This window comes from Acinonyx jubatus, chromosome D1 (genome assembly GCF_027475565.1).
Source record: "Acinonyx jubatus isolate Ajub_Pintada_27869175 chromosome D1, VMU_Ajub_asm_v1.0, whole genome shotgun sequence".
Taxonomy (NCBI): Eukaryota; Metazoa; Chordata; class Mammalia; order Carnivora; family Felidae; genus Acinonyx; species Acinonyx jubatus.
In genome coordinates this window covers 397,043-423,809 of record NC_069390.1, presented here as the reverse complement: position 1 = coordinate 423,809, position 26,767 = coordinate 397,043, and the positions used below count along the sequence as shown (strand labels likewise).

At 62.0% G+C, this 26,767-nt stretch overlaps 4 protein-coding genes and 1 long non-coding RNA gene across 17 annotated transcripts in view; 3 read left to right on the top strand and 2 right to left on the bottom strand.

Moving 5' to 3' along the window:
• Window positions 1-1,636: 1,636 nt before the first annotated feature.
• On the bottom strand, window positions 1,637-3,172 carry LOC128311721 (uncharacterized). The gene is made up of 3 exons (XR_008290208.1): window positions 2,822-3,172; window positions 2,367-2,529; window positions 1,637-2,227 (listed from the first exon to the last, which is right to left on the bottom strand). It is a non-coding gene; the product is annotated as an uncharacterized LOC128311721 (long non-coding RNA).
• Window positions 3,173-6,477: 3,305 nt separating this feature from the next.
• Window positions 6,478-7,551, top strand: SCT (secretin). The gene is made up of 4 exons (XM_027051373.2): window positions 6,478-6,617; window positions 6,700-6,801; window positions 6,937-7,029; window positions 7,313-7,551. The coding sequence occupies exons 1-4, from the start codon at window positions 6,541-6,543 to the stop codon at window positions 7,434-7,436; spliced, it is 396 nt and encodes a 131-aa protein (XP_026907174.1). The 5' UTR covers window positions 6,478-6,540; the 3' UTR covers window positions 7,437-7,551.
• Window positions 7,552-8,893: 1,342 nt separating this feature from the next.
• Window positions 8,894-15,565, top strand: CDHR5 (cadherin related family member 5). 3 transcript variants are annotated; one of them, XM_053202693.1, is made up of 15 exons: window positions 8,894-9,050; window positions 9,132-9,307; window positions 9,710-9,757; window positions 11,090-11,182; window positions 11,308-11,409; window positions 11,521-11,631; window positions 11,721-11,891; window positions 12,474-12,564; window positions 12,738-12,835; window positions 12,937-13,137; window positions 13,218-13,331; window positions 13,409-13,496; window positions 13,640-13,951; window positions 14,487-14,692; window positions 15,032-15,565. In XM_053202693.1, exons 1-15 carry the CDS (start codon window positions 8,996-8,998, stop codon window positions 15,467-15,469), a joined length of 2,304 nt encoding a protein of 767 aa, XP_053058668.1. In that variant the 5' UTR covers window positions 8,894-8,995; the 3' UTR covers window positions 15,470-15,565. The 3 variants fall into 3 exon arrangements, with proteins under 3 accessions (XP_053058668.1, XP_053058667.1, XP_053058669.1); XM_053202692.1 differs by having other exon boundaries at window positions 9,707-9,757; XM_053202694.1 differs by lacking the exon at window positions 13,640-13,951 and having other exon boundaries at window positions 9,707-9,757.
• Window positions 15,566-15,708: 143 nt separating this feature from the next.
• Window positions 15,709-19,760, top strand: IRF7 (interferon regulatory factor 7). Its single transcript, XM_027051407.2, has 10 exons — window positions 15,709-16,751; window positions 16,970-17,286; window positions 17,370-17,532; window positions 17,615-17,822; window positions 18,054-18,112; window positions 18,203-18,410; window positions 18,596-18,691; window positions 18,769-19,278; window positions 19,368-19,486; window positions 19,560-19,760. Exons 2-10 carry the CDS (start codon window positions 17,267-17,269, stop codon window positions 19,713-19,715), a joined length of 1,539 nt encoding a protein of 512 aa, XP_026907208.1. The 5' UTR covers window positions 15,709-16,751; window positions 16,970-17,266; the 3' UTR covers window positions 19,716-19,760.
• A 168-nt stretch (window positions 19,761-19,928) lies between these two features.
• Window positions 19,929-26,767, bottom strand: part of PHRF1 (PHD and ring finger domains 1) — a 30,294-nt gene continuing 23,455 nt past the window's right edge. For 9 of the 11 annotated variants that reach the window (XM_027051405.2, XM_027051402.2, XM_027051399.2 and 6 more), the window contains 8 exons: window positions 26,542-26,723; window positions 26,069-26,188; window positions 25,456-25,610; window positions 22,221-24,797; window positions 21,795-21,952; window positions 21,390-21,650; window positions 21,171-21,299; window positions 19,929-20,655 (listed from right to left, as the gene is read on the bottom strand). In XM_027051405.2, coding sequence (XP_026907206.2) covers window positions 20,512-20,655; window positions 21,171-21,299; window positions 21,390-21,650; window positions 21,795-21,952; window positions 22,221-24,797; window positions 25,456-25,610; window positions 26,069-26,188; window positions 26,542-26,723 — 3,726 coding nt within the window. In that variant the 3' untranslated portion in view covers window positions 19,929-20,511. The remainder of the gene's footprint in view (window positions 20,656-21,170; window positions 21,300-21,389; window positions 21,651-21,794; window positions 21,953-22,220; window positions 24,798-25,455; window positions 25,611-26,068; window positions 26,189-26,541; window positions 26,724-26,767) is intronic. The other 2 variants (XM_027051400.2, XM_027051406.2) reach the window with 1 other exon arrangement.

The window sequence follows — 26,767 nt, the reverse complement described above, 5'->3', positions numbered from 1 at the left end:
CCAAAAGCATGGTCTACAAATTAAAGCAAAAATAAGCTGGACTTCATTAAAATTTGAAATTTCCACTCATAGAATGTAAGAAAATATCAGCAAATCCTATTTTCAGCAAGCGGTTTCTATACAACATATATAAAGAACTCTCAGGGCTCAGCAATGACATCACAAGAAAGAAAACTCCAGATAAACAACCCTTATAAATATGTGTATACAAAACTCTTCCACAAAATATGAGCAAACCAAATCTAACAGCATTTTTTAAAGGATTATGCACTATGACCAAGCGGGGATTTGCTCCAGGAATGCAAGGGTGATTCAACAGACAAAACTCAATGTAATATATCACATTAATAGAACGGAGGGTGGAAATCCATTTAGTAATCTCAACTGATGTAGAAAAAGCATTTGATGAAACCCAATACCCTTTTATGATAAAAAGACTCCATAAACTACGAATAGAAAGAAACCTCCCGAAATGATAAAGGACATCTTTGAAAAACCCACAATGAACATCGGGCTCAATAGTGAGAGATGGAAAGCGTTTCCCCTAGGATCAAGAATAAGACAAGGACACCCACTTCTGCTGCTTCTCTGTATCATGTTCTGGAAGTTCTACCGGAATGATTAGGCGAGAAAAAGAAAGAAAAGGTATCCAAGATTGGAAAGGAAAAAGTAAACGATTTCTCTGTGCCGATGACATGATCTAATGTATAGAAAATCTAACAAAACAAAACCCTCACCCTCACCCTCAGCCTCAGCCTGTTACGACTAATAAATAAACCCAGCAAAGTTGTGGGATATGATATCGATGTATAAAAACCAGTTATATTTCTATACACTAGCAACAAACAATGCAAAAATGAAATGAAGAAAATAATTCACCTGCAGCAGCATCGAAAAGAAGAAAATACTTAGAAAGAAATTTAACCACGAAGGTGAAAGATGTGTTCGCTGAAAGCTACAAAACATTGCCGGTGGCGGGGGGGGGGGGGTGGAGATTAAAGACAAGAATGAGTAAATCCAATGCGCGTGGCTTGGTAGACTCCATGTCGTTAAGATGGCTTTTCTCTCCAAACCAACATACAGATTTGGTATGCTCCCTATCAAAACCCCAAGGGCCCCCTTTTTACAGAAATGGAAAAGTCACTCCTAAATTCATATGCAATTGTATGTAAGGAACCACAAATAACCAAGACAATCTTGAGAAAGAAAAGCAAAGTTGTAGGACTCAACTGCTCCTGATTTCAAAACTTACTACAAAGCTACAGGAATCAAACCAGTACGGTTTTGATTTCTTATAGATCAATGGAATAGGGTTGAGAATTGAGATGTAGACCCCCACATTTATAATCAATTTGTTTCCAACAAGAGTGTAAGATTGTTCACTGGGGGAAGAAGAGTTTCTTCCACATGGTGTTGGGACAACTGGCCGCCCACATGCAAAACAGTGGAGTTGAACCCCTACCTCACACCACACACACAAAATAACTCAAAATGGATCAAAGATTTAAATATATGATCTAAAACTATAGAACTGTTAGAAGCAAATACAGGGGCAAATCTTCATGACTTTGAATTTGGCAATGGTTTCTTAATCCTAATACCAAAAGCACAAAGAAAACAAGTAAACAATTGGATTTCATAAACTTAACATCTTTTTTTTTAATGTTTTATTTATTTTTAAGACAGAGACAGAGCATGAGTGGAAATGAGGCAGAGAGACAGGGAGACACAGAATCCGAAGCAGGCTCCAGGCTCTGAGCTGTCAGCACAGAGCCCGACACGGGGCTCGAACTCATGAACTGTGAGATCATGACCTGAGCCAAAGTCGGATGCCCAACTGACTGAGCCACCCAGGCGCCCCTAAACTTAACATCTTTTGTGCATCAAAGGACACTGTCAAGAGAGTGAAAAGGAAACTCAGAATGGGAGAAAATATCCACAAATCACATAGCTGATGAGCCTAGTATCCAGAATATATAAAGAACTCTTAGAACTCAGTAGCAAAATGACAGCCCAATTTTAAAATCAGCAAAGGACTTAACGGACATTTCTCCAAGGAAGGTACATAAATGGCCAAGGAGCACATGAAATGATGCTCAACATTATTAGTAATTGAGGAGATGTGACCCAAAACCACAGTTTGATGCCCTCCTAAAGTTGATCTAAGTGTGATGCAGTTCCGATCAACCCCCTGGCAGTATCTTCTTGTAGAACCTGACAAGTTGCCCTGAAGTTTAAATGGAAATACAAACGGTCACAATAGCTCAGACGTCCTTGAAGCAAAACAGAGACAGCATTTGATGTATTAGACAGTAAGACTTAAACGGTTACTGTGATTCAGACGGTGAATAATTAAGGCATCGCACCTGAGACGCCTCAGGAGTGAGATTCGGCCGCTGGCACGTGGCAGAGAGCCCAGAAGTAGACCTGAGCGTACGCAGACGGGCGACTTACAAATAAAACGCATCGAAGGGCAGTGGAGAAAGGATGGCCTTTGTAATAACTGACGCTGGGCAACTGGACAGCCATCTAGACAAAAATGAAATTACTACCTCACGTCACACACAACATAAATTCCAGGTCTCGTTTGGGACTTGAAATAACGAAGCTTTGGGAGATGATATATGGGAGGTGTCTTATCTTGCACAGGAGACGAAAATGTAACAAAATACTCTAAGTTCCACCTCATTAATATTAGGACTGTTGCCTCCCTGTGTTCACCAACCCTAAACCATTCACGACCCTTTTGTAGTCCCCACCAGATCCCTGCTTTGAAAGACCCGTTTTATCCTGAATCGCCATAACCACTTCACTTTCATACCTCCTTTAGAATCATTACTAAGACTGTCAGCTAATGTCCGTCCTTGCCAGGCGCTCGATAACTCAGCTCTGACCAGCAGGTTTCCTGGGTGATCTGTGGGGAGAGCAGACCGCAGTCCTTATCTTTTTGAGATATATACTGAAATCCTTACAGATGAACGATGCGGTTTCTGAGAATGATACAAATTCGGCTCCAAAATTCATTTGAGAACAACAGAGAAAGTAGGGGTAGGTAAGATTGGTCATAAATGATCGACGCTGAGCAATGGTGCATAAGAGTTCATTATACTATTCTGTCTACTTTTGCGTGGTGTTAATTCTCTGTAATAATAAAAGCAAGTTGTTTTTCCCCCAGTCCTTAAGAGGGTATGTTCATTAAGACTAAAATAAGGTTACGTGATATCGCTGTGAGCGCCAGGCTGATAGCCAGAAAGTATGAAGCCAGCACCTGAATCAGGTTCCGCGGTGCAGTTGTGTGGCCGAGGGAAGGCAGGGAAGAGTAGAGGAGTGTAGGTTTGAGAGAGGATTCTCTTCAGTGCTTTCCTACAACGCCCCTAATGAGAACCAACGGTAGATACAATTAACTTGAAATTGACATTTAAATCTTGGTTGAAACAAAACCCCCCAAAAAGGAGTGGAGCTTGCTTTCTGCTCTTTGCTTATTCAGGGCATGAAACGGCGTCACACTGAGCTACGTTTCCAGCTTGGAACGCACCGCCTCCTACACTCACCCCGGGAAAATGAAGCTTCCTCTTCCTGCGAATCCTGGACCCTGAACTTGGCCATTATGAGGATCTCTGCACAGAGTGATGTCCGATCCGGGGCTTTGAATGGCTGTTCATGTAAGCGACATCTCTGTGCGTTTGTAACAAGGACTCAGCTGAGAGTGAAATGCTGGGGACCCAGGCTGGGGGGGTGCTCCCTGAAACCTGGGGGTTGGGAGTGGCACTTTGCAGGGCACCTGGCTGGTGCAACACTTGATCTTGGGGTTGTGAGCTTGAGCCCCCACGTTGGGGATGGAGATGACTTAAAATTTTTAAAAATCCTGGGGTGCCTGGGTGGCTCAGCCGGTTGAGCGTCCGACTTTGGCTCAGGTCATGATCTCACGGTTCGTGGGTTCGAGCCCCGCATCGGGCTCTGTGCTGACAGCTCGAAGCCTGGATCCTGCTTCGGATTCTGTGTCTCCTTGTCTCTCTGCCCCTCCCAACTTGTACTCTGTCTCTCTATGTCTCTCAAAAAATAAATCAATGTAAAATAAAAATTAAAAAGAACTTTTTAAAATCTTTTATAAAGGTGGCATTTTGCAGTCGTGGCCTGTACCCCATGTTGTTTGTTTCAAAGTAGAGCACAGAATGGGAAGCGAAGCTTGAGGCAGCGCCACGTTTCTTAGGCGTCCTCCTTCCTGATTCCCGGCGCGGTGGCATAGGCAGGGGTGTCTCGGTGGCGAGTCTCCACCCACGCGGGACAAACCCCCGCACAGCAGGTGTGGGAGGGCACAGGGAGGGGCCGTCCCTGGAGAAACCCTGGGCAGCAGAATAGGCGGTAGAAACAAATATCCTGTGACAGGAGGCCTCTCCCTGGCCGCACCCTCCGTCTGTCCCTCTGAGCCAGTGACTGCTTGTGACTTCATGAAACTGTGACCAGAGGCGCTCAGGGCCGAGGCTGTGACCCCAGAGGTGCAGTGGGAGGGAAGCCTCTGGGGTGACGGAGTGCAGGTGTTGTGTCCCGACTGTGGTGGTGGTTACATGAGCCAAGACTTGTGCCAAAATTCATTTTTTTACTGCACGTTAATTTTGCTGTAGATTTTGTAAACTTCAGTTTTAGTGTACTTTTGATAAACGGGAATATTTTTCTTAGGAAGCTATTCCCCGGGGGCTTGAGTGAGGTGCTGAGAAGTCTGACTGACACCAGTGTCGGGAGTGGGCGTGTTCCCGTGGACGTGACCGACCTGTGAACGGTGTGAAAGCACAGGGCGTTTTAATCTGCCGACTTCGTGCAGGAATAAGCCACAGCAGCTGCTTAAAAACACGTGTAAAGAAAGCAGCTATCACTACACGCCTGTTACAATGGCCCAAAACCCAAACGCCGGCACCCAGGATGTGCGTCTCGTTCGGGGCCGGGAGGAGCGCGGATCGGTGCGTTGGGAAAGTCTGGCAGTTTCTTACAAAAGTGACCGTCCCATCCAACAATCACGCGCTTTGTATTTATCCCAAAGAGCTGGAAATTGATGTCCACACAAAAGCCTGCACACGGTTATCACAGCTTTGTTCATAACTGCCAACCCTTGGGAGCGACCAAGGTGTCCTTTGGTAGGTGGGTGGGTTAGCTGTGGTGCGTCCACACCAGGGACTATGACAGTGCGGTCGGTGCAAAGTTCAGGGACTAGGGACTGAAGGATGAGCAGCTGGGGCACAAGGAATTAGGGGCACTGAAGCCAGGACAGGCCAGAGTTGGATGCACTCATCGTGCATCTGCGAAAACCCTCGTTTACACACTGGGATGAGTGCTAAAGTAAATTATGTGACAGGCCATCAGAGCTAATGTTTGGACCGGGACGCTCATCAGTTGTCCCGCAGGATGTTAGGGGCAGGGGGGCTGGGCCTGGGTCTGCTCCATACTTTCTGCTCAGTTTTTCTGTGACCCTCGAACTGCTCTTTTAAAAAGTCTACTAATTATTTTTCTTAAATTTTTTAATGTTTATTTTTGAGAGAGAGAGAGAGTGTGTGTGAGCAGGGGAGGGGCCGAGAGAGAGGGAAACACAGAATCCGAAGCAGGCTCCGGGCTCTGAGCTGTCAGCACGGAGCCAGACGTGGGGCTGGAACTCATGGACCTTGAGATCATGACCTGAGCCCAAGTCGGTCGCTTAATGGACTGAGCCCCCAGGCGCCCCTCTACTATTTTTAAATGAATGTGAAGGTTGGCTGGCTCCCTTGGTGGCGCACCGCTCTTGATCTCAGGGTTGTGAGTTCGAGCCCCACCTTGGTGTGGAGATTACTTAAAAATAAAATCTTAAGAAAAAAAAAAAAGAATGTAAAGTCTAACACAAGAACTCCTAGTTTATTATAAGTCCGTTTACTGGACTCCTAATTTATGTTCACGGATGTCAGCAGTCCTGGTTCTAGAAGCCGAACCTGACCTAAACCCGAAACGAGGGAGCAGGAGTCACCCAGCTGCCATCTTTCTTCTGTCCCCTTTCCGCACCTCCACCTCCTGTCCGTCCTCGGAAAGTTCAAATGCAGGGCGCCCCGGGGGGCTCGACCCCAGCTCGGCCTGCAGCCGGCCTGGGCCTCTCCAGCGGAGTCCGCGCTTCGGGTGGACGCCCCCTGGTCCCGGCCTCCGCCCTCGTGCCGCCCCCCACCCCGCGCCCCTCTGCGCCCCGAGGGTGGTGCCCGGCCCTCGCCGCGCCTCGGAAGCGCGTCGGGGCGAGGCTCTGAGGCTTTGCTCCTGCCGTTCCTCATGCAGGCCCGCCCCCCCCCCCCCTACATCCCCAGCCGGCCGAGGGGCGCCGACGCGGCGCTGAGGGCGGGCGGGCCAGCCGGGGCGACAGCTGGGGGGGCGGCCCTGACCTTCCCGCGCGATCGATGGGGGCGCGGCCGGGCTGCGCGGAGCCGGGGCGGTGCCGAGCGCCCCCGGCCCGCCCCGCACGGACACTATAAAGGGGCGGCCGGGGCCCGGGCGGCGGCGGCAGCGCTCAGCACCCCCTGCGCGCCCACCACGGCCATGCGGCCCCTGCTGCTGCTGCTGCTGCTGCCGCCGCTGCTGCTGCCGGGCTCCGCCGCGCGCCCTGCGCCCCCCAGGTGAGCCCGCGCCCGCCCCTCGGCCCCCGCCCCGCCCCCGCCCGGCCCTGACCTGGCCCGTGGCCCCGCCGTCCCTCCCCAGGGCCCCGCGCCACTCGGACGGGACGTTCACCAGCGAGCTCAGCCGCCTGCGGGAGAGCGCGCGTCTGCAGCGACTGCTGCAAGGCCTGGTGGGGAAGCGCAGGTGAGGGGCCGGGGCCCCGGGGAGGGGGGGCCGCGGGGTGGGGGGGGGCGCGGGTGAGGGGCCGGGGCCGAGGGAGGGGCGCGGGGGCGGCGCCCCCCAGCTCCAGGACTAATTCCGACTTGGCGTGGGGGGCAGCGAGCTGGACACAGAGAACGGCACGAGCTGGACCAAGTCGTCTGAGGGCCGCTTCTGCCTGCAGTGGCCCCACTCGCCCGTCCTGCAGGCCTGGTGAGCGCCACCAGCCCCCACCAGCCCCCCCCACCGCCCCGCCCCAGCCCCGTCCTGGCCCCAGCCGCCACCATCAGCCCGTCCCCCCCACCATCCACCCACAAGCTTCTGTCCCAGCCCCTCCCCCTGGTCCCCTGCGCACCCTAGATCCAGGGCAGGAACTGGACAGGCAGGGGCGGGGAGGGGGGGAGTTCTGGGAAGGAAAAAGAGCTGGTGACCAGAGGAGGCACAGTTTGGCCAGATGGGTGGCAGCGTCCAGCCCCTAACCTGGCTGTCTCCACAGGATGCCCCTGAGGGACCCCCTGGATGAGGCCTGGTCTCCCCAGCTGCCTCCTGGACCCGGGTCTGGGGCCGCATTTTCACAGCCGGCCGTGCCTCCTGCTGAGATGTCACAGATGAGGCCCTGAGGAAGAAGGAGCCTCCCCTCTGTCTGCAAGGGGAGCACCGTGGAGCCCAGGCCAGGGAGGGGTGGAGCGGGAGGAGGAGGGGTTGCACCTGTCACCAATAAAAGAGGAATTCAGACACCGGCCCCATGAGCTCACTCAGTGCGCCATCTCTGTGCCATCAAGGCAGCCCTGCAGGGCGGAAGGACCCTGTCCACAGGTTCTGGGGCTGCAGCCACACCCAGCTGCCCTTTAAACCTGGGAAGCCAGCAGGGCGCCTCACCTTCCTTATCTCTCCTGTCCCGTTGACCGAGCTCCCCAGAGACAGTCTGCACCCCTGTCATCTACTCCGCAAACACTCAGGGGCCCTGGGTGGGTGGGGGGCACAGGATGTCTTCCAGCCCCGGCCCCAGAGCCCTGCAGTCAGTGTGCCGGGCAGGTGGTGGAGGCAGTCTGAGGGGGCACGGAGAATGACAGGACTGTCACCTAGGGGCTCAGGAGTCCACTCCAGAGAGACAGAGAGAGACCCAAGCGTATGTCTTGGCTCCTGGTCCGAGCTCTGTGGCCTCAGACAAGTGGCTTGACCACTCTGAGCCTGTGGAATGGGGACGGTGATGACACCCCAAGTGGTGCTGGGGTCGCTGGATGCCATGGAGGCCCTCCCAGCGCAGGCAGAGGCGCCAGGAGCCCCCAGTGCAGCAGCAGAGCAAAGGCCTAGAGACCTGAAGGCCCACGACCGCCACGGTCACGGCAGCCCCTCTCCTGTCCCCATCCAGTGGCCTCTCCCCAGCTGCTGAGAGCTTGGGGGGAGGCTTGGGGGTAGGGCAGTCGGGTGCCTGGGCCCGGGAGCCTTGCCAGGACCCCCTCTTTGTCAAGCTCCAGAGCCCATGGGGAGCTGGGTTGCCTCCTGGGAGCCCCCAGCTGCCTGATGCCATCCCCATCACGGTGGCCCTGCCCAGCCCCCCTTGGAGAAGAATGGCTTGTTTCCAAGACAGGCAGGGGTAACCCCGGACACAAACAACCTTTTCTTTCCAGACCTAGGTGGTTGGTGTGGGAAGAGGGTGGTCCTGCCGGGAGCACCTGGGCCCTGAAGCTGGCTCCCAGATGATTTGGGCAGAAGCGTCCAGCAGAGGGGCAGCAGGCCTGGGGGGTGGGCACAGCAGATACAGGAGCCGGGGCTGAGGCCCCGCCCCAGTCCCCGCTCCTCCAGGCTCTAACGCCCTGCCCCAGCTTCTGCCCCCCTAGGCATACCCCCAGCCACCCCCCCACCCCCACCCCCGCCCCCAGCCAGGCCCACGGTGCCCTGATCAGCTCTCTGAGCGACTTCCGCCTCCTGCCTGGGCGTCTGTGAGTTGAGCCCCCGTGGGCCCCCACATGTGGCCCAGCTGGGCAACCACTAGGTCTCCCCTCCTGGCCACGGGCCGGGCCTGGCCAGGCGGCCGGCGAGAGCCCCCTTGGTGGAGGCCGGTGGCTTGTAAAGGATCATAACGTGGGGCGGTGCCCGGCAGGGGCGAAGGTCGCCCAGCCTGAGAAGGCACCAGCACCAGCGGCTCAGAGGGTCCCGCTGGCGGACGGCCGCCGAGATGGGGGCTTGGGCCCTGCTGCTGCCGCTTCTCGTGGCCACGGCCCAGGCCCAGGGTACCTGCAGGGCGGTGGCGGTGGAGCTGGGCAGCAGGCGGATGGCGGGAGGGCACTGACCCCTCCTTTCCCACTCTCCAGTCTGCTCTGTGAGCAACACCTACTTCGAAGTCCCGGAGAACACGAATCAGAGCGAGCCCCTGGCTGACATCTATGTCCCTGAAGGCGAGCAGGTGACCCTCGGACCCTCACCCACCCCCTTGGCGTTTCGGATCCAGGGGACTCAGCTGTTCCTCAATGTGACTCCTGACTATGAGGTGTGGATGGCGGGCCTAGGCGGGGCACCCCCGCGGGGGCAGCTGGGGGGCTCTCCCTCCACAGGACCTGTGCGGGCACCCACACTCCCCCCCCCCCCCCCCGGAGAGCGGCTTTTCCAGGGTCTTTGGGTTTCAGTCTGCCCAGGGGTCCTGAGGGTTCTGTACCCGCCCGGCAATGACCCAGCCCTCTTGGGCCTCAAGGCTTCGTGGAGCACAGACCCCAGGGGGCGTGGGGCTCTTGGGGGCGCTGAGTGACCTCTGGACTTAGCACTGATGCCGGGGCCCCTGGGTGAGCGCCTGCCCCTCTCGGCCTGTCTCCTCGCTTGTGAAGCCGGGCCAGCGCGCTGCGATCAGCGGGGCAGGTGATCTCTGACACCTGTCTGTCCCCCACCCCCCCAGAAGCACACGATGCTGCAGGCACAGCTGGAGTGCAGAAGAGGTGACACCGTGGTGAGTCCCCCCCCGCCCATCCCACCCTGTGCTGCCACCCTGACCCTGTGACATCAGAGCACTCTGCCTGGTCCAGGGCCACTCCCTGGTGACCTCACCCTGTGGCATGTTTTCAAGAGTCACTCCCGGCTTGGCGCCCACACTTCCTCCAGCCCAGACGCTGCCCTGGGCTCCAGACCACCCCCCCCAACACGGGAGGAGCGTCACCCTTCTGGTTCCCTCGCCCCCCACTGCCCCCTCACGTCTGGCAGCAAATCTGGTCGCTCTGCCTCAAGCTGGACTCTAAGCTGACCAGACCCTTGGCCACCAGCATCTCCTTTCTAGAAACTGACAACTGGTCTGCTCGCTCCCCTCTCGGCCTTGGCCACCCCAGTCCAGTCTCACCGTGGCAGGACGATCTGATCAAGCAAGCGGCCCATCCCTGCCCTGGATGCCCCCGGCTGCTTTCTCACTTAGAGCCAAGGCCAAGTGCGTTGTGCGGTGGGCAAGGCTGGGTGCATGGACCCTGACCCCGCTCCGGCTGGCCCTGTGCCCTCTCCCCGGATGTGCACCTGCCTGCCTCTCTCACCATCTCTTGACCAGTCTATTCTAAGCTGCAACCCCAGCCCCATGCACCTGTCAGCTCACAGGAACCACTGTCCACTCTCCCTGTCCTCGAGGCCTGTGGGTGTCCCCCACAGACATCATGGCACACCGCCCACAAGTATCTCGGGACGAGTCTCTGAAAGACAAGGACCCTTCTTAGACACGACCGTCACGTTGTTGTCACCTGGAAAAAGTAGAAACTTCTCGGCATCACAAGACCCCCGATGTCCGCCTCTGCCCACAGTGGGGGTCTTTCCCAGCTTCTTGAGTCAAGACCCCAGGGTGGCCACCTAATGAGACTGGCTGCTCTGTGTCTCAAGCCTCTTTCCTCCCTTCTTCCCTCTCTCCCTCTTTCTTTCTTGTTAAAGTTTATTTATTTAAGTAGTCTCTATGCCCAACGTGGGGCTCGAACTCACGGCCCCGAGATCAAGAGTCGCGCGCTCCCTCTTAAGCCTCTTTCAACCTGTGTGTTCTCCTTTCTGTTTTCCTTTTCCTTTGAGAATTATTCTCGAGGCAACTCGACTGCTTCACCATCGCTCTCAGTTGGGATTTCGCTGGCCACCCTCCTGCCCCGCCCACCCGTGCCCGGTTACTTTTCTCCAGGGTACTCACCACGTCCTGTGCTCAGTAGTCGCTTCCTGCTGTCCGTCCGCAGTCCCTGTGAACCGTACCCCAGGCCATCGGAGCGGCCCTCCGCTGGGGTGGGGACCTGCAGGGAGGAAGCTGACCGCCACCCTGTCCCCCTAGGTGACCCTGCTGAGGGTGTTTGTGTTGGTGTTGGACATCAATGACAACGCACCCGTGTTCCCCTTTGTGACCAAGGTTGAGAATGTCTCTGAGGTGAGTGAGGGGAGCCAGGGGCGAGGGGCCGGACAGCAGAGAGCTAGTGGCCATGGCTTGGCCTCAGAGATCAGTCCATGGGGGGGCAGGGGTACAGCTGGACCACTCCCCCTCCGTGCCCCCAGGACACTAAAGTGAACACCATCGTCGTCCCTGAGACCAAGCTGGAGGCCCACGATCCCGACAAGAGTGACATCTTGTTCTATACCCTCCAGGAGGTGACCCCGGTCAGTGTCCCCCGCCTCCGCACCAGCCCCAGACCCTCCCTTCGGCCCCCGCCCCGCCCCGGGTCCTCCCAGGGTCTCAGGCTGAGCCCCATCCCCCTCCCACCTCCCCAGGGCGCCAGTAACTTCTTCTCCTTGGTGGGCACCAACCTCCCCGCCCTGCGGCTGGACCGGTCCCTGGACTTCTACCGGTGTCAGAACATGACCTTTCAGCTGCTGGTGCGGGTAAGCAGGCCTGGGCACTCAAGCCCCCACCTGAGCCGCCCCCAGCCCGGGGCTCCTGGGCCTGACCCGGCCGGGTTCGGCTGTTGCAGGACACACAGGAGCAGAACGTAGCACCCAGCCACACGGCCACGGCCACCGTGATCCTGGAGGTGCAGCCTGCTGACCTTCGGCCCCCCTGGTTCCTGCCCTGTGCCTATTCAGACTCTTACGTCTGCATCCAAGCCGAGTACCACGGGGCTGTCCCCACAGGGCACACGCTGGTACTGGGGGCAGGGAGGGGCAGAATGGGCACCGGGGGAGTGGCCTGGGTGCCAAGTTTGGTTGTCGTTTTTATGTGGACATCCCTTCGAAAGCCAGTCGCACCCAACCCGGGATGGGGAGACGTGAACAGCCTCTCTGACCTTGGAGGGAGGGCGCAGGCTCAGCTGTCCTGGGGCGGAGCCAGACAGCCCCTGGGGACCCAGAGGGTGGTGGCTTGGAGGGGCCACGGCGGTGCTCCAGGGGGCAGCCGCCTCTCTGACCGGTTGACTGTCCCCTCTGGGCCCCGAGAGTCACCTTGAGGCAGCGGAGGGCAGCGGGGCCTGGACGCGGGCTCCAGGGCCTCCCGCCGTATGGAGGATCCCTGAGCCCAGACCCTGTGTGACCTTACCCTGTCCCGCGCCTGTGCTACCTCTCCAAACTCGAGCTGTTCGGATCAATCCGATCAGAACTGGCCGGGTCCCAGAGGGTGTGGTCAGCAGTCGTGAGAGACGGCCAGCTGCCCCCTTGAGGGGAGCGGGAGGGGGCGAGCTAGGGCCGTCACACCAGCCCCATGGTGCCTCCTCCTGTCCCCGTTCCCACAGCAAGGCCCCCTCACCCTGCGTCCTGGGCCCATCTATGCCGTGGACGGGGACTGGGGCATCAACCAGCGCATCCTCTATAGCATCGTGAGTGGTGAGTGTGCGCCACAGCCCTGCTTCTGTCTCCACACGACGTCCGGGACCCCATCCCCATCATGGGCGGAGGAAGCCCCAGGGGCACCTGCCGGGTGGGCAGAGCCAGCTGGGACACTAGACCTCAGGCCTCCAGAGGGACCGAGAGGCCAGACGCTGCCACCACCCTCACAGAACGAGACGACGGCACGTTTGCCATAGACGCTGACTCGGGCAACCTCACCATGACCGGGGTCGTCCGCAGCCCAAAGACCTTCACTCTGCTGGTCAAGGTGGGCCCCCGGCCAGGCCTCCAAGCGCCCCTCCCGAGCTCCAGGCTGCGGCGCCCGCCCCTCCAGAACCTGCTGGTCACCGCGGCCTCCCCCACCCCTAGGGCGAGCAGGCCGACCACGCCCGCTACTCGGTGACCCGGGTCACGATCGAGGCCCGGAATGCCAACGGGAGCCTGCTCCAGTTCCCCGAGAGCCGGTACCGCGGCACCGTGGCGCTCGGCTCTGGCGCGGGCGTCCCGGTCAGGGACGCGGCCTCCCCCTCCCAGCCTCTGAGGATCTGGGCCTGGGACCCTGAGTTCCCGGTAGGCAGCGGCCCCTCTGTGGGTGGGCTGGGGGGCAGTGGGGGCAGCCCGGGCCCAGGACTCACTGGGACAGTGTCCAGGACTTGGACTCCGCCACCACCTATCGTATCACCAATAACACCAACTTCCGGATGGATGGCGAGACCGTGGTGACCGCTGCCCTGCTGGCAGACGAGGGGGTCTTCTATGCAGAGGTGAGGGCAGGGGGACGTCTCCGAGGGGCAGGGATTGAGGCGGGGCCTACGAGGGACAAGCCCCCTCTCTGCCCCAGGTCGAGGCCACGAACACAGTGACCGCAAGTGGAGCAACCACAGTGGCGGAAATTCAGGTCCTAGAAGAGGAGGCGCCCACCCCCACAGGTGAGCCTCCGGGGGACCCGGGTGACGGCTCAGCGGCGGGAGGGGGGGCTTTCTGCCACAGCCAGGGCGGTGCCTTCCCTGAGGCAGGCACGCTGGGGGCAGAGGCAAGCCCGCATCCTGCCCCTGGCCCCCAGGTCCCCCAGGCCCCCCAGAGCCCCCCACATCCCCAGAGGCTGGAGGAACATCGAGCAGAGCCACCACTGCGGAAGACCCCAGGCCCCCGGGGCCCTCTCAGGGGTCCTCCACGACCCGTTCTGGGTGGAGCACCGGCCCGCACCCTCCCTCGGGCACAACTCTGAGGCCACCTGCCTCATCTACGCCTGGGAGGCCCCCCAGTGTGGGAACCGGCACCTCCCTCCCACCAGCCTCACCCAGCGGGGGCTCAACACAGACGCTGAAGCCAGGAACCTCTCAGCCGATGTCCCCTGGGCCCAGCGGGGCCCCCCAGCCCTCAGGTAGCACCTCCCGGTTGCCCTAGAGTCACCCGGATGCCCCCTGACTCATACCGTGAGTGGTCCTGGGAATAGCAGCAGGGAGGCTCCACCCCAGGTTGGCCCGGCAGGACCACGCCGACTGTAGGCCGCAAGGGAGTCTGCTCTGGTCCGGGCAGAGACGGGTTCGGGGGCCCCAACAAGGTAAACTGGGAAGGTGTGTGGAGGGTGGGGCAGAAGCCAGATTTGGGATCGAGGAGCCCCACAATTCCAGGCCCCAGCACTGCCTTCAACCGCCTTCCTAGGGTGCTAGGCCCCTGCCTTCCCTTGGAGCCAGGGGGCACGGATCCCCAGCTCCCTTGCCTCCCTTCAGCAGCCTGGCCCCCCCCAGGGCCCCTGGGAACACACAGCCCCTTAGGTGGGGTGTCAGTAGTACCCACTCCCCAGAACCACAGCTCTGGGAGGACGCCAAGCCTGGCTCGTGCTCGAGGCGTCCAGAGCCTGGTGCAGGCTGGGAAGTGCCGGAGGCGCCAACGGTAAGTGGCTGTCGGTGCTGCAGGGACACCAGAGCCTGGAGGAGGCAGCACGGCAGGGGACAGCAAGCCAGGTGTCAGCCACACTGAGGACCGGGGCTTCTCCACCGTGGAGATGGCAGCCCTGGGCGGGGTGCTGGGCGCGCTGCTGGTGCTGACTCTGATCGCCCTCCTGATCCTCGTCCATAAGCATTACGGCCACCGGTTCAAGTGCTGCTCTGGTAAAGCTCAGGTGAGGCCCCGGGGGCCTGGGGGGAGCAGACAGGACAGGGACAGGGGAAGAGAGAGACAGGGACAGAGAAAGACAAGGAGACAGGGCTGTGCAGGTGAGGACCGAGCCACAGAAAGATGGAGAGGGGGACAGGGGAAGATGGAAAAGGGGCAGGAGAGGGAGGCGAGGAGAGACGGGGTGCAGACACCGTAGCCCACGGAACGGGGAGGAAGCCGAAAAAGGCAGAGAAAGGAAGGACGAGAGCCTGGATCCTTGTCTCTGGGGAGGGCACCAGGGGTGGGGCCCAGCCCAGGCCCAGGGTCCTGGTTGATGTCCTGGCTGCCCCTGTCCCCTCCCCAGGAGCACCAGCACCCCCAGCTCTCGGGCTTTGACAACCAGGCCTTCCATGCTCCCCAAGAGTCCAACTGGGCACCGGCTCCCAGCCCCTCACCTGCCCCCACCCCGGCTGTGGCCCCGGAGCCTGCGCCCCCGGAGCCCCCCAGCCTCCAGTCCCTGGACCCTGCCTCCGAGTCCCCCGAGGTGGCCCGGGATGGGGGCGGCCCCGCGGCTGTGAGGTCCATCCTGACCAAGGAGCGGCGGCCCGAGGGCGGCTACAAGGCCGTGTGGTTTGGCGAGGACATCGGGGCCGAGGCCGACGTGGTGGTCCTCAACACGCCCGCCTCGGACGCGGCCGGCGCTGCCGACTCTGGCAGCGAGGACAGCAGTGACGAGGCCGAGGCCGAGGCCGAGGGCCCGGGCGGGGGTTCCCGCGACGACGCCAGCTCCACCTACGTGTAGCTGGGCTCCCTGCGTCCCTCGCTGGCCCACCCTGAGGTCGGCTGGGCTGCTCGCCCGCCCCCACTGCACCATGCACAATAAAGCGACGATTTCCAAGCTCGGCTGCGCCAAAGTCGATGGGCGGCCGGGGCGCGCAGGGTCCCCCTGGAGCTGCCACTGGTGGGAGGTGACGGCGCGGCCCATATGCTGGGACGTCCCCGGCCCCTGCCTGCCGGGCGAGGCCGCTTCCCGTAAACCACCTGCTGTGCCTGCCAGCCAAGGGGCTTCCCAGGCCGGTGCCAGCTGGTGGCCCAGTTCCTCTCCTGGTCTAACCGCGCTGGAGGGGGGGCACCCTGCGCTGTGGATCCCCCCTCCCGACACGACATGCAGATTCTTGGCCTTGGGGAAACTGAGGAGCCGCCCTCAGGAACTCATTTTGGAGAGCAAGGTCCCTGGGGACCTTCCAGGGGGTCACAGCCAGTGTTTCGGTGAGGTTCGGTGCAGAAAGCAAGCACCGTGCTCTGAGGCACTTGGCCCTGGCGTCTGGGCTGTGACCTGTGGCTCCGAGCAGAGGCTTGCCTGGGGTGACAGGAGCTGGGAGTGGGCAGCAGGCCCAGGCCGTGGTCCAGCATGGCAGGTGGGGCCGGTCGGCTACAATCAGAGGCCGAGGGGAACCAGAGCCACGGAGTAAGGGACAGAGCCCCCTCTACTGGCCTCCCCAGGGGAGGACTGCCGGCAGGACTTCCTCTCTGACGGCCGCCACACACTGTGTCTCTGGATCGTCAGTGTTTCTCCTAATGAAAAGTCATCGCGAATCTCTTTGCAAATGTCTTCTCAAGGGCACTCGAGTGCTCTTGTCTGAACAATTCCCATCAAGACTCCGAGCCGTACAGCTGCCACATGCCCCACGCTGTCTCCCTTTGCCCACTTTTCCTTGAGAAAAGAAGCGCCGGGTTTCGTGTGAGGTTCCCCAGCGCCTCCCCCCAGCCCCTCCGCTAGTCGCCAGGGACCCCCGGCCGGCGGCATGTGCGGGAGGCGCCTTGAGGGAGAGGACTGACTGGACGCCGCAGGGCCGGCCCCTCCCGCCGCCCCTCCGCGACCCCCGCCCGCACCCAGGAGCTGGCGCGAGGGGCCTGGGGCACCGTCGTCCAGAGCACGTGACTTCCTCGGCTGCACCTGCAGCCCCCTCCCCCCGCCCCCCGCCGGACCCGCCCCCGGCCCGCCCCCGCCTCGCCTCCATAAAAGCGCTGGTTCCCGGCCTCCCGGGAAGACGAACCGCCCGCCCCGGTGACCCGGCGCCCAGGTACGTGTGGGGCGAGCGGCGCGGCGACGGGGAGGGTCCGGCCGGGGAGTCGGGTCGGGACTGAGAGGTGGGGGCGCTGCCGGCGGAGGCCTCCCCCCTCCCGCCCCACGAAGGTTTAGGTTTCGCTTTCCCGCCGCCGGCGGTTTCGCTTTCCTGGCGTCCCGGGCGCGCCCCCCTCCCCGCCCCCCGCGAGCGGCCGTCCCGCCGTGTCTCCGCAGGGTCCCGCCAGAGCCCTCGCGCCGCGTCTGGGCTCTGGCTCCACACCTGTGACTTCATGCGTGCGGCCGCTCGGATCCCGCACATTTGTGGTCACAGCACGGCCACCGCCGGCAAGAATCCCACGCCTTGGCGACGTCGTGGCCATCAGCCCTCCCCCCGCGTCTGTGGTCCCAACACCTTGACAACGGGGCCACGCCTGCGACATCTTCGGTGACACGCGGGGAGCCCCTGTCACCCGTGCCCGGCCCTCCCAGCACCGCCCCCCGCCCCCTCCGCCCAGGGCTTCGGAGGGAGTCATGGCCGCGGCTCCCGAAAGGTGAGCGCCTGTCCCACCGCCAGGGTGCGCGGCCACGCCACCCGGCCGGCCGCGCCCTGACCCCGCCGGTCCTCCGCCCGCAGGGGGCCCCCGCGCCCGCGGTTCGCGGACTGGCTTCTGGGGGAGGTCAGCAGCGGCCGCTACGAAGGCCTGCGGTGGCTGGACGCGGCCCGCACGCGCTTCCGCGTGCCTTGGAAGCACTTCGCGCGGAAGGACCTGGGCGAGGCCGACGCGCGCATCTTCAAGGTGGGCCTCCAGCCAGAAGGGAGGGCCGGCCCAGGCCCCGGCCCGCGCCCCCAAGCTCACACCTTCTTCCCCCTGACCCCAGGCCTGGGCCGTGGCCCGCGGCAGGTGGCCGCCCAGCAACAGCGGAAGTGACCAGCTGGCTTCCGAAGGCCCGCTCCGCGCCAGCTGGAAAACCAACTTCCGCTGTGCGCTGCACAGCACCCAGCGCTTTGTGATGCTGCAAGACAACTCGGGGGACCCCACCGACCCGCATAAGGTGTACGCGCTCAGCTCCGCACTGGGGTGGAGAGGTGAGGAGCCCGCGGGAGGCAGGTCGTCCAGGGCGGAGCCACGGTGCCAGGACACGTTGGGACTTTGCACTGGGCAGATCTGTGGTTTCTGAAACTGGCCTGGAAGAGGCTGGAGCCCGGTTGGGGAGGGCGGGGAAAGCTTATGTGGCCTGCTGGCACTAGTGGGGGACGGGTCGGGGGCATCCACACCCAGTGTCCCAATTTCCGAGTCTCATCCCAGTTCTCCCTCAGAATGCCCAGGCACTAACCAGGGGGACGAGAAGGCCCCGGAAGAAGCCCGACCCTTGATGGTAAGGTTGCTCTGCCCTCCCGGCTCCCAGGTGGGGGTCTCCACTCCTCGATGGAGCCAGGAGATGCTTACGCTGGCCCTTCTCCTGCAGGGTGGGCTCCCTAGGCCATGCCCGGCGGGAGCTGCTGCTGAGAGGCAGGGGGCCAGGCTGAGCTCTGAGCTCTGTGCCCCCAGCTCCCCTTTGGGCCTCGCTGGCAATGCTGGGGACCTCTTGCTCCAGGCTCTGGAGCAGAGCTGCCTGGAGGACCATCTGCTGGAAGCTGCATGGGGGTTGGACCCTATCCCCCCGGAGGTCCCTGGTGAGACGCTGGGTTGGGTGGGAGTGCTCTGCCTTGCAGGGCCCCGTGCCAGGGGGAGGAGCAGGCAGGACACAGAGTCATTGTAGAGAAAGGGGAACGGGGGGGGGGGGGGGGCGGGTAACCAGTAGAGACAGTGCCAGCCACAGCTGGGCCAGTACAGCTGCTTCCTCGGTCACCCTCCTCAGGCCCAGCGCTCCCCAACATGGTGCCATACCTGCCTAGGGCAGTGGAGACAGCCCCCAGCCCCAGGCTGCAGGCCCTGCAGCAGGCCCAGGTGACAGGTGAGAGGAGTCGGGTGCAGGGCGTGAAAGAGGGAGGGGCTGGGGGACCCGGTGCCAGCTTCCGCCTTCCTCCCCAGACGCAGGCCCGGCCCCAGCCCTGGAGCCCTGGCAGCCCCCACGGGAGGCGGCGCCTGGCATCCGGACGGCAGGTGAGGTCGTGGCCGGGCCTGGCCGCTCACAGATCGGGTCACAGGCAGAGCCCAGCCCGGGGGCCCTGGAGGTGACCATCATGTACAAGGGCCGCACAGTGCTGCAGGAGACCGTGGGGCGTCCGAGCTTCGTGTTTCTGTATGGGTCCCCCAGCCCAGCCGCCCAGGCCGCGGAGCCCCAGCACGTGGCCTTCCCGAGCCCGGCCGAGCTCCCGGACCAGAAGCAGCTTCACTACACAGAGAAGCTCTTGCAGCACGTGGCCCCCGGCCTGCAGCTGGAGCTCCGGGGGCCCAGGCTGTGGGCGCGGCGCCTGGGCAAATGCAAGGTCTACTGGGAGGTGGGCGGGCCCCTGGGCTCCGCCAGCCCCTCCACGCCCCCGTGCCTGCTGCAAAGGAACCAGGACACCCCCATCTTCGACTTCAGCGCCTTCTTCCGAGGTCAGTGATGCACCCGACGGGCCGGGGGCCGCTGCCCTCCCCCGCCCCTCCCCCGCCCTCGTGCTGCTCACCACAGCCCCGCCCTACAGAGCTGGTAGAGTTCCGGGCTTGCCGGCGTCCGCGCTCCCCGCACTACACCATCTACCTGGGCTTTGGGCAGGACCTGTCGGCTGGGAGGCCCAAGGAGAAGAGCCTGGTCCTGGTGAAGGTGAGGCACGGGGTCCTGTGGGCAGGGCCGCAGGCAGCCCAGCCCGTCTGGCCTAACGACATCCTCCCTGCAGCTGGAGCCGTGGCTGTGCCGGGCGCACCTGGAGTACGTGCAGCGAGAAGGCGTGTCCTCCCTGGACAGCAGCAGCCTCGGCCTCTGCCTGTCCAGCTGCAACAGCCTCTACGAGGCCCTGGAGCACTTCCTCATGGAGGTGGAACAGCCCGCCTAAGTGCCAGAGCCCTCTGCAGTCCAATAAAAGCAAACCAAGAAACCAGCGCTGGTGTCCTGAGCAGGGGCGGGCTGAGGGTGGGGCCGGAACTCAAGAAGGGGCCCCCCAGACTTCAAGGCTCCCCGCGCATGCCCCGGAAGGGAGGTGACCACCCCTCACCCGCCCACACACCCGTCCTTTTCTGTCTTCGTAATGAAGAAACAGGCCACACGCTTCAGAGCCAACAAACTCTACTCAGAATACAAAATGCTCTGGGGACAGCAGGTGTTTGCTCCTGCCAGGTGTGCTGGGGAGGGGGACGCGTGAATGGCCGACTCTGTGCCGTGTGCAGGGCTCTCCTGCCTTCCAGATCCACCAACGCTGTGCTCTGCCCCGTGGGAGGGAGCAAACCGCGTCATTTACAGAACATCAAACAGAAAACGTGGGAAGGGCCTTCCCTTAATAGGATAGAAAATAAAATGAGGCCATCTGTGAGCTGGGTCGGGGAGCCCCCCTGCATTCCCCTGGCCCCTCCTGATCCCAAAGGCTTCACCTTTCAAATACTGAGTCAATCAAGAAGTTTCTAAAGATAATCCATTTTTGATAAATTAGAACACCATGGAAACAGTGTGTATCTATAATATACATATAAAAAAGTCCAGTTTTGAACCGTGAGCAAGACAGGGGCACAGACCACGTGTGGTCACAGGAACCCTGAACACAGGAGTGATGGCTGTCTCCAGAGTTGTCTGCTCCTGCCTCTCCCAACAGAGTGGCTCGGGGATGGGGACTGGTGCCCCCTTGCTCTGTGCCCGGCTCAGCTCTCGGTGCCCTGGGGGGGTGCCTCCTCGCCGGCCTCAGCCCTCCTGTGTCTGCGCATGTGCCTGTACTTGTCCACGTAGGCCTTGACCAGGTTGGCCACCTTCACAGGGTTGATCTCCCCGCTCTTGCTGTGGCATATCTGGGGGGCAGGAGGTGGTGGGGAGGCACAGTTTACTCAGATGTCCCCATAGTGATCATGGGCCCTCAGAGTCCACATCACAAGGGACAGAGCACAACCTGCCCACCTGCCTCCCACGACTGCTGAGGGTCCGTCTCCAAGCCCGAGTGGTGCAGCCAGTGGGCTCCAGATCTGAACCTGACACCCTGGGCCTGAGAACTGCCCACCTCCCGGGGTCCTGTCTTCCTCCCGGCTGCAAGCTCGGTGTGCTAACAACTACCCTCTGCCACTCAGCCTATTTAACGAGCGACAAGGATGCTGTTCCGTCCCCTCACACACATGGTCTACTCTTCCTGAGCACCTATGAGCTACGGTGATGGGACACAACCGGCCCCTGGTGGCCAGGTCACACCAATATTGCCCCAGGCCTGGCTGCACAACCCCGGGCTGGAGCACCTTCCGGAGCCCGCATCAGTGGGAGACAGCACAGACCCGCCCCCAGGGACACCTGACCAGGGTGCAGCGCCCACACCCACCTTCTGCACTGCCTTGCGGAGAATGTCCTTATACTCGTCCTTTGTCACCTCCCTCTTCTGATAGAAGGGCTTGATAGCCAGCTTCACCTCCTCCACCGCCCGCTCCTGCGTGTGCAGCTTCTTCATGTACTGAGAACAAGGACACCTGTGACCACCCGGCCCCGGGGGCACCCTTTAAGGAGAGGAGCCCGCCCCTGAGGAAGGAGGACAGACACTCACCTCCTCGGTTTTGGCCTTCTCCGCGGCAGGCCTGGGAGCAGCTGCTCTCTCCTCAGAGTTGCCAGCGACAGTGGCGTGGCCGGCTGGCTCTGAAGCCGTGGTCGGGGCAGTGGGCGCCGGGGCTGGGCTCTGTGCAACCCCACCGCTCGCCAGCGGGAGGCTCCCCTGCAGGATGAACTGGACCGTGGGCTGGCTGGCTGGCACGTAGGGCGGGAGACTCAAAGGGAGAGCTGGGGCGGTGGGCAGGTCGGGGGTATAAACCTGGGCAAAAATGCAGATCACTCAGCACAGATCTCAGGCTCCCGGCAGGAAGATCCCCGGCAGAGAGGGAAGTCCCTCAGCCCCAGCCCGGCACAGCCTGTGTGGCCCGGCACACGACCGCGTCCCTCCGGCCCAGGCACCTACCTGAGAGGGCTCGGCGTCCGGGAAGCCAGACTCTGCATGTGCATAGCCAGGGGCAGGCGGCTCAGAGAAGGATGCCTGCTGGAACACCACCGAGGGCCCCACGTCTTCTGTTTCCCAGGCCCCCTCCCGGGGCTTCTGAGGCCTGTGGAGCGGCGTTCCTGAGGACCAACACGGGAGGTGGGTGCTCTGTGGTTACCTCTGGGCCACAGGCTGCTTCCTGGCTGGGAAATTCCAGAAAAGCATCCCAGCAGCAAGGACCACGGGCCAGGCTGCAGACATCTCCCTGCCCCATGGCCTATGCTACTGAAGTGACCAAAGAGGTCCATGTACCACCCAGGGAGAGAAGACCGCCCCCACATACTGGTGGCTGCTCCAGGCCACCCCCATCCTCACACGCTGCCCTGGCCACCCTGCCACCCTACTCACGCAGGCCTCGCTCCTCGGCAGGGACACCACTCTCCGCTTCCTGCAGGTTCCAGGTGACTCTCTTCACCAGGGCTTTCGCCCGCAGCAAGGGGGTCTGAGAGGCGCCTTCCTCCTTCCCCGCAGGCACCCCGACCCCAGCCTGGCTTCCCAGGGTGCCAGGCGCCGTGGCAGCCCCAGCAGCATCCTGCTGGAGCAAGGGTTTCTCTTGGGGGCCCTGTGCCTGGGGCAGGGGCTGCGCAGCCTCATCATCGTGGATCAGTGCCACCTCGCGTCTGATGACAGCCACCAGGGCAGGGTCCTGCTGCTGGCTGGCTGGGGGCACCACAGGATTGGGTGGGAAGTCTCGCTCTGGGGAGGAATCCGTGCTCTCTGGGGAGGGCGGAGAGCTCATGTCATCAAGCTGCAGGAAGAAAGCGTCACTTGAAAACTCCTCAAAGACGTGCCCGGCCTCGACAGAGTCCCCGTAATCAAGGTCCTCGGGTGGACACTCCGCGGGCACATCCGGGGCCTCCTTGTGGGCCTCGGCCCCTGCTGGAGAGGCGTCTGCTCCCACGGAGACCAGTGGCTTGGCCGGCTGCTCCCTGTCGGGCTTCTGCTCCTCCTGGGGAGGGGGCACCAACTTCCTCTCTGGAGAGCGAGGCCTCGGCCGCTTCTCATGGGAACGAGGCCGTTGATGCTCCCGGGACCTGTGCTCCGTGCTCGGCGACCGTGGAGACCCGGACTTGCGCTTCCTCCGCTCCCGGGAGCTCCACCGGACACGGGGGCGCTCCCGAGGGCTCCTCTCCCGGGGGCTCCGCTCCCTTGTGTGCCGGTGCCTCCGGGCCCTCTCCAGGCTGCTGGGGGGGGAGCACTCCCTCCCCCGAGACCTGGACCCCGACCGCCTCCGCTTCCTCCTCCTGCTCTCCCTGCGTTCATGGGAGGAGCTGCCGGGGCTGCCTGAGCGGGACCGGGACCGTGACCGCCGCCGGCCGCGTCCCCAAGAGTCCCTCCTCCTCCTCCTGCCCTCATCCTTCACCTTCTTCCGCTTGGCTCGCTCGTGGCTGCTGGAGTGGTCACTGGAGGACCTGCGGCCCCGGGCCTTGGGCTGCTGCCTCTTGGGGTGCCCTTCACCCACCGGTGGAGACACCGACCGTGAGCTCCTCTCCCCAGAGCGGGAGCCTGAGCGGGAGCCGGAGCGGGTCCTCCTGTGCTCCCTGGCCTCAGCCCGCTTCCTCTTGGCCTTCTTCCTGCCACGGGAGCTGGATGTGGAGCGGGAGCAGGATGGGGGCCTCAGCTCCACAACCCTGTGGGTAGTTGTCTGCGGGGCGCCCGGGCTGGATGGTGCCCCCGGCTCTACATCGGTCACGCAGGTCACCGTCCGCTCCTCGGAGCCAAAGAAGGTACTGCAGGGCAGCTGGTCCCTGTCCTCCCACGGCTCTGGGGGGGATGGCCTCTGCGCCCTGGAGACCACGCCCTGGCCCTCGCGCTCCAGGTCGGAGGAACCCTCGGCAGCCCCCTCGCCCCGGAGCTCGAGCGCGCTGGCGGAGGACCCGCGAGGGGACTCAGGCTCCGTCCCAAAGACCTTTTCCACCGTGTAGGAGGTGACACAGCGCACGGTCTGCAACGCCGGCGCCTTTGGGCTGTTGATGGAGATGGTGCGCGTGATCTCAGAGGGCAGGAGGCCAGAGCCCAGGCGCTCGGGGCTGCTGCCGGCGGAACCAGAGTCCGAGCCTGTGGGGTCGAAGGGGTCGTAGATCTCGCTCTTGAGCTGCTTGGCCTTCCTGATGGAGAAGAGGGGAGCGGGGTTCTCTTTCCTCTGCACCTTATTGTCGACAGGCCGGAACGTGTTACAAAAGCCGGGGTTAGAGAGTCTGCCGGAATGTGCCGTGTTCCCGGGAATATTGATCCTGAAGCTCTCGAAGGTCGAGCTGACACCCTTCCCCTTTGAGGGTCCCAGCGTGGCGGGGGACTGGGATCCACCCCCTGAGTGTGTGCCAGGCTCTTGTGGGCCCCTGCTGCTGGGCTCGCCCTCTGCACGGGCGCCGTGGCTGGGCTGCCCGGGGCCCTCCCTGCCTGTGAGCCGGCTGATGCAGGAGCTGGGGATCTCAACACGCTGCTCGCTGGCGGGGGCCGCATCCGCCCGCCGGCCGCCACCGTCCTCCCTTCTGACCTTCGGTATCCTGGGTAGCTCGGAGATGCTGGGCCTCCTGGGAGCTGGCTTCACGGCCTGTCCCTGCAGCGCACTGGCACGTGGCAAGTGAGAGCAGCTGCCCGAGGTCTTAGAGGACACAGAACTAAGGGGCCGAGCGTGCCTGCTGTCGCCATCACATCCAGGGGCGTCACTGTGCTTTAAGCCAGGCCTGCTTACATTTGACAGGTTCTGAGCCTGACCTGACGGAGGGGTCATGGAGGAGTCCAGTCTCACGGCTGCCGCTGGGGTGAGAGCGGGGACGCAGGCGGGGGTGGGTCCGCCGTGGCAGCGCAGCCCCGCACTCTGGAGCCCGCTGCCTGAGCGTGGCGCTCCGGGCAGCAGGCAGGCCCCGGGGCCTCTGCCCCCTCGGGGTGGAGCGCCTGAGCTTCTCGGAAAGGAAACGGGTGCTGAAAGACACGAGAGTGAGTGGCCATCAGTTTCCACTGCCTCCTTTAAAAAGCGCTCATTTTGTTGGTCCAGATCAAGATGACTTTCTCTTAGAAGCTGGGCTTTTAAATTCCTATCCCTACTCACTCCTCGGGCTAGAGTCCTGTGCTCCTGGGGGCACGGGGTGAGAGGCCCCCGGCCACACTCACGAGCAGTGCTCACTGGCCGCTGGAAGCGCCTGTGCCTGTTACACAGGGAGGCCCGGGAGGGGCCGCCCGGCTCTGCGCTGCCCTGCCCCCCATGGCTGGGCACCCCCAACCCCGAACACCCTCTAGGGCCCGGATGTGCAGGGGAGGGCTCCACAGCAGCCGGTTCTGCGGGCTCTGAGAGAACACACGCCAGCCACATGCCAGCCACGCAGGGTCTGTGGGCTGCCCGGAGACCCCACCATCATCTAAACTCAGCCTGCAAACTCTGTTCAGAAAGCGATGTTGACTTAACGGAAGCATGACCTCACGTAGAAAACTGCTTTTAGGTACGTTCTGAACAGAAACCTATTTTAGTTCAACGGTCTCGTCAGGACCCGTGGCTCACATGCCCCTCTCAACCGCCCCGAGCATCGAGACAGAGAGGGCGCCCCCGCAGGCTCCACTGGGTGTCATGCAGAGGCCTCCTCACCTGCCTTCTTGGCACTGAGGGAGCCGTCCCGGTGGATGGTGATGTCTGCACCGTTCATCATCAGGAGGCTCTGGCCCGACAGGATGCTCCCCACTAGGTCTGGGACGGGGGCCTCGTCCACCTCTGGCTCGGGCGCCGCAGCAGGAACACTCCTCCTGCAGGTACAGACCCGTTGCTGCCTCCCCGTGCCCCCCTGCCGCCCCCCAGGTCCCAGCCCTGCCAGACCTCGGTGTGGGGAGGGCATGAGACACCCCTGCCCCCAGTAGCTCTGACAAAAGACAAGCAAGCAGGCTGCCTGGAGGTGAAATCCTCTGGTGCTTCTGGCCCCAACTGCTACTAACAGGCAGCCTATTTACTGGTTTCGTTTTTTTTTTTTTTTTAAATCAGGAGTGAAATAGAAGGAAAGCACCCAGCCAGGGGTGGCCACCCTGGATAGCAGTCCCGTGACAGAGGTGGGCGGGCAGAAGCAGCCTCAAGCACCTGCAGCCTTCCTCCTGCTCCTCGTGCCCTTTACGGTGGCACGTCCTCGACAAACGGTCAAGGGAGGGGCCCTGGGAGAGGAGGTGCGCCAGCCCCCACCCCCCGCCCGACCACTGTCCCTGTTGGCACACACCTGGAGAGCCCCATGGACACGGGCCTGGCCACGGGCCGGTGAGAGCGCAGTGCCGACTGGGACAGAACCCTCCTCTTGGCGCTCAAAGGGGAAGCAGGGTCCACAGACTGCTCCTCGCTGCTGGAGAGAGCACACGGGCCACAGGAGTGGTGACCCCCATGGAAGGCCCAGGAGACCCCTTGTCAACCACACACATGGCGGCACCTGTGCCCCAAACCCGAACACGGGACCCATGTAGCAGCTTCGTGTCAGCAGCTGCATGCACCTCTGGGCGGGCCCAGGGCAGCAGGGACCGACATGCAGAACACCTTTCTCCCTGTTAGTGGCTGAGGACCTACGGTGTCCCTTCTGGGCACCACCTGGGGGGGTCCGACGAGGGTGGGAGACTCAGGAACCGTTACCCTCTCTTTACAAACGTGGGATCTGGGGCCCACTGTCCACGAAAAGAGGGGGAAGCCCCTCCCTGCGGTTACCTGTCAAAGGGGTCCAGCTCATAGGGGTCTCCGAAGAGCGACAGAGTGGCCACCCCGATGTCTGCACGCATCAGCCCCAGAGAGGGGTCCGCAGGCTTGTGCACTGATGGGGTGCAGGCCCCGCGGACGGGACCCCGGAGGCCCAGCGTCCGTGCAATGCGGGACCGAGCTGTGGCTTCATTCTGAACCGAAGTCACAAAAAAACCAGGAAGGGTGAGTGAGGCTC

Coding starts and splice junctions, on each gene's coding strand:
- SCT (XM_027051373.2), top strand. CDS start 6,541: ATGCGGCCCCTGCTGCTGCTGCTGCTGCTGCCGCCGCTGCTGCTGCCG. Junction 6,802..6,936: donor GGCCTGGTGGGGAAGCGCAG/GTGAGGGGCCGG, acceptor CGTGGGGGGCAG/CGAGCTGGACACAGAGAACG. Junction 7,030..7,312: donor TCGCCCGTCCTGCAGGCCTG/GTGAGCGCCACC, acceptor CTGTCTCCACAG/GATGCCCCTGAGGGACCCCC.
- IRF7 (XM_027051407.2), top strand. CDS start 17,267: ATGGCCGCGGCTCCCGAAAG. Junction 17,823..18,053: donor CTCCGCACTGGGGTGGAGAG/GTGAGGAGCCCG, acceptor GTTCTCCCTCAG/AATGCCCAGGCACTAACCAG. Junction 19,279..19,367: donor CTTCAGCGCCTTCTTCCGAG/GTCAGTGATGCA, acceptor CCCGCCCTACAG/AGCTGGTAGAGTTCCGGGCT.
- CDHR5 (XM_053202692.1), top strand. CDS start 8,996: ATGGGGGCTTGGGCCCTGCTGCTGCCGCTTCTCGTGGCCACGGCCCAG. Junction 12,565..12,737: donor CCTCTATAGCATCGTGAGTG/GTGAGTGTGCGC, acceptor CCACCCTCACAG/AACGAGACGACGGCACGTTT. Junction 12,836..12,936: donor CCTTCACTCTGCTGGTCAAG/GTGGGCCCCCGG, acceptor CCCCACCCCTAG/GGCGAGCAGGCCGACCACGC.